A 4,853-nucleotide genomic window follows, 5' to 3' on the forward strand; every position below is an offset into this window, starting at 1 on the left:
CAAAACTTGTGAGATAACCATATAACTAGAAGTCAAATCAGGAAACTTGGGGTAAGTGCACTCTAGAACAACAACTTCTTCCAGCTTGACCTCATTGTGTGTCTTCATTTAATTGTGCCATCTGTGCCTGAGTCCTACTAGTTGCTTTCCATTTCCATAAAGTAAGAAAATAATTTGGATTGCCACGAGTTGCTTCTTTGCAATTTCCAAAATATACATTCAAGACGGAAATCTTTAAAGTAAGATATCATCCGCATAAGTGCAAATAACCTTAGGGAGGAGAGGGTATTGTTTGTGAGGTGAATAAACAAAGAAAGCATAAGAAGAAAGGTTGATGGAGACCAGAGATGATGAAATACATAGTTATATTGCTTTGATACCATATTAAAAATCAATGAATAAGAAAAAAAAAACGTTTATATCATTCATCTAATGAAAGGATTGAATATTGAATGATTTAAATTTCAAAGAAATTAACCAACCTATTATTTAGAATATGTAAAAAAACTTAACTCTATCCAACTCCTAACTAACTAAACTATTTTATACATAATTAATCATAAAATTGAATTTACAATGATTACTTGTTATGCCAGGTAAATATATTTAAACTAATTACTAGTCCAAAACAATATTAACTCAAATTACCAAAAATATATTTTAACATAAACCCCAAAGAAATGAATGAACTAATTAATCTGTATCTAAAAATTGCTCCCTAACCCCACTTAGGTAAAATTTGACCATATTTAATTAATTAATCAGTTTCCTTGCCCAGGACTTGGACCTGAGTCTTTAATTCCTCCAAGGGTCTCACTATTGGTAAATTTATGACCCTCCCCTCCAGAACTAGGACCTGAGTTCTTAATCCCTCCAAGCCCAAGTGTGTTTGTGTTGGTGAACTTGTGTCCTTCACCAGGGCTTGGCCCAGATTGCTTCATAGCTCCTACAGATAACCAATCAAAGATCTCAACTACTTCCTCTTTTGTGGCTGAGTTTCTTGCATCAATGATACTTAATGGACGAGATTCTAAGGCCATCAAAAGAGAGTTCAGAAGAATCAAGATAAGTAGAAGGCTTTGGGTTTTGAAGATGGTATTTGTAGTTTTCATCTTTTTAATATAAAAAAGTTACAAAAAAAATGCAAATTTTGGGGTAAGTATGCAAAGTTGAGGGATTTGTTTAGGAATATAGAGTGGAAGAATGTATCATAATATAATGTATGATGATATTTGGGAAGCATAATGGGTCGTTTTTATAGCATAGGTGGTAGCATTTGGTGTCTTGACTAAAATGTATACTAGCGCATATTCAAATGTGGCTTTAGTCATAAAGTATTATTTTACTATATTCAAACTTTTCGCAATGGATAGCCTAGTTGAAATGATATATGTTTGTTTTTGTAAAATTTGGGTTCGTTTTTATGTGTAAAAGCTAACCAAATTGCTAGAGTTAGCTTTATTATACCATGAATGAGAAACAAATCTTTTATTTAAAAAAAATGTATCATTTCATGTCTATGATTGGTTGAAAGAATATATTTAAGTTAAAACTTTAATAGTTAAGTATTTTTCCGACCACTCATAAAGTATGATACATGAAGTAACACATTTTTTGTGATATAAGACGGCATCCCGGCTACCATGAATGTAAATGTTCCTCAATAAAATAAGATCAACTCCCTCGTATGGAGGATAGTTGTTGATAAATCAAAGCAACAAGTGTATAGGATTTTCTCCTGGAGGAAACAACATGGGTGGTTCTTAATTCTGAAAGTCAAATTGTGTATGTTAGTTTTGGAGAAAACTGAATACAACAGTGTAAGTATTGAAGAAAATAAGTAGGATAGAATTTGAAAATGGAAGAATTCGTGTCCAAGTTGTGTAAGTTAGTTTAAATTAAAAAAATAAGTAAATTTAAGTCAGGTTTTCTTAGCGCCGACGCCTTTGGACTTAGCTGGAAGTTGAAGACCCAAACCAAAAAAGTGGGACCTAATTTCTTTTTGAAAATGCTATATGCATTCCTATATATTTAATTCATTAAGATAAAGCTATTAACAAAAGTTGTAATGTAAAATGAAAAACATTAAATAATCTGCCTTCAGTGATTAGTGCATATGCGTTTTTAAAAAAAAAAAAGGATAGTTAATTTTAAGATTTTAGCTAAACTTGACTCTGGTATGGCTCCTATTAAAGATTATTTTTAGTTAACCATTTGTAAGTATTTCTATAAGCTTTTGCTGACTTTAGGTTAGGGGTTTATTCTGAGTTTCTGACATTAGGATAAAATAGTAACCTTTAATTCTGACTCTTGGGTTTTAATTTTTTGTTTTGTTTAATTTCTGCCGATTAAATAATTTTAATACAAGAAAGTAAATAAATACCTGTAAAAAATATTGAAGGAGTGGGTACTGAGGCTGCGTTTATGTGGATCAAGACTAGTCAAGCAGTCGTCTACGTCTAGAGAATTAGATTTGGTTATTTGTTCTTATTGTACTATCAAGGTATTTCTTACTCTTTTAGATAAAGAAATAATTCCTTTTGGAATGTATAATTGTCCTTCCTAACAAATATCGCTTATAGGAATCGAACTCTTAAACTTTTGATTATTCTGAGGATCTACTATGATCTTATACCACTATATCAATATCTTATTATCAGTTTTATCATAACAATAAGATTATTTGTCTTATTGACTCTAAATCATGTCTTTAAATTCAAGATACAATTTATTGATAAATTATATACATACATCATCTTCATAACCTACCAAGGAGTCCCTGTATTTAATTGTTCTATTTAAATTTTAATCTCCAAGTTGTTTATAAAAATTTCAAAAAGGTTATTACCCTCCATTTCTCTATTTCAACTATTCCCCTTTCTCATTAACTAAAATCCACATATATTCAATTTTTAAAATAGGGTTTGCTAATATGAGCTCACTACATTTAATGAAGAATATGATAGCAATATGTACCCAAAAAATAGACAAAAATATTCTCATTACTTAATTTTTTTGCTATCAAGGCTATCTTAGTAAATAACTTTATAAAAAAAGTATCTTTCTTTATTTTCAGCACAAATATCATTTGTATGCTCAATTGTGAATTGATACAAGTTAAATTTGTTTGTATGAAGTTCTCTATAGTAAGCAAGTATGTTGTATTTTAGTTTTGTTGTAAAAACTATTGTTCTTTATTATATTTTTGTAGTAAAAGTTAAATTTAATTAAATACACAATTAAAAAATGAAAATTGAAATATGTTTAGTTAATATTTTTTTTTCATTTTATTTGACACACTATTCCATTCTTGTGCTTAAAAAGACATTATGTAAAATATGAATTATAATAATGATTCACTTTATAATATTATTGTAATTTATAAATATTTATCTTATTCATTACTCTATTTTTTGTTCAAAATTTATAACACTATCAAATTTATTATCTAATATTTTGTTCTTTTTTTCCTCTATGCGCTCTCCGATAATCATTCTCGTAATGCAATTTTATACATATTCCAACACATTTCCTCCTAATGCAAAATTTTTAAAATTGTTTCCTAGAGATTAGGTATCATTAAGTGTAATTTTGTTGTTGCATTATGACAGTTTTTTAGAGAAAATAATATATGCACTAATGATAAGAGTATTTTACATTATCAATACATCATTCTATTGTTAACTTTTAAATATAAGTAGTACAACTTATTTATCCATGTATAAATCTTTATAGTGACAATACATAGATATTATATTCATTATTTTGTATTTTGTATACACTTCCCATATTGGCTTGTTGGAAGGGAAAATTTGTTCAATTTCGACTGAATGTTATTGTAATAATTGTTACAAAAAAATGGGAGTATACCTCGGGGTTGCTTTGTGGTGAAGAAGGTGGACACAACAATGAATAAAATGGTGGAATTGGAGGGCTTCTTGATGCAGCAAAGAAGAAGATTGTGATGATGGGGCAGTGGCTGATGAGAAGAATCTTCTCACAATCTCTTCGAAAATGACTATGGAGATGGTGCAATGACTACGGAGAAGGAGAAGAGTGTTGGTGTTAGGACTTAAGCCTATGAGGAGAGCTCAACCAAAAAGACTAGTCTATTAGGTGGGACAACCTCATGGTTTAAGTACCACATTGAGTTTACTATTCTACTCAATGTGAGACTCCTAACATTGCCACCCCTTTAAGGGCTGATGTCCACGGTGGCTTTCACTCTATCGGCACTAACCCGATGGTAGTCATTTTGTTAGGTATCAGTGGCTAAAATACACCTAGAAGGGAGGTTGAATAGGTGTAGCGGTCAGAGTATCCACTTTTCGAAAACAACAATTAATGCTGAAATAACCCCAGATTAATCGATTAACATAATCAACTTAATCGATTAAAATAGCTCAGATTACACAAATAGATTCGGTTTCTTGCACGACAATCAATCGAGATTGAAACGAATATACAGAGGTAACAAATATATCAGAGTTACAACAGTATAGTATAGAAACAGAATATCGCAACTAAAACAACTATACAAAGTAATCGATTAAAGCAATAAAGAGAGAGAGAAAGAAAAATCCTGCAACACGATTTTTATCCTGGTTTGTTTGCATGTCCACTTGCAAACTACATCCAGGCCTCGCAGCTGATCTGGGAGATTTTTCTTCACTATAATTGAAATAATGTTTTACAAGCAATTCTTCCAATTACAACACTTAGACAATTACTTGAAACTAAAGAACCTTATCCCTTGGTTTGACTCCCTTCCTACCGCCCAAGAAAACCTTTCTTGCGGTGTAGCCCCAGCCAAGAACCTATTCTCTCTATCAAGAACACTAAGCTAATGAAGA

The 4,853-nt window shown here is 30.7% G+C and overlaps 1 protein-coding gene across 1 annotated transcript; it reads right to left on the bottom strand.

The window, feature by feature from the left end:
• Nucleotides 1-679: 679 nt before the first annotated feature.
• Nucleotides 680-1,185, bottom strand: LOC109341273. Its single transcript, XM_019579138.1, has one exon. The coding sequence runs from the start codon at nucleotides 1,110-1,112 to the stop codon at nucleotides 762-764; it is 351 nt and encodes a 116-aa protein (XP_019434683.1). The 5' UTR covers nucleotides 1,113-1,185; the 3' UTR covers nucleotides 680-761.
• Between the last annotated feature and the right edge of the window lie 3,668 nt (nucleotides 1,186-4,853).

This window comes from Lupinus angustifolius, unplaced genomic scaffold, assembly GCF_001865875.1.
Source record: "Lupinus angustifolius cultivar Tanjil unplaced genomic scaffold, LupAngTanjil_v1.0 Scaffold_420, whole genome shotgun sequence".
Lineage (NCBI taxonomy): Eukaryota > Viridiplantae > Streptophyta > Magnoliopsida > Fabales > Fabaceae > Lupinus > Lupinus angustifolius.

Bases quoted from the DNA above. Each gene is read 5' to 3' on its own strand.
- LOC109341273 (XM_019579138.1), bottom strand. From the start codon at position 1,112: ATGAAAACTACAAATACCATCTTCAAAACCCAAAGCCTTCTACTTATC.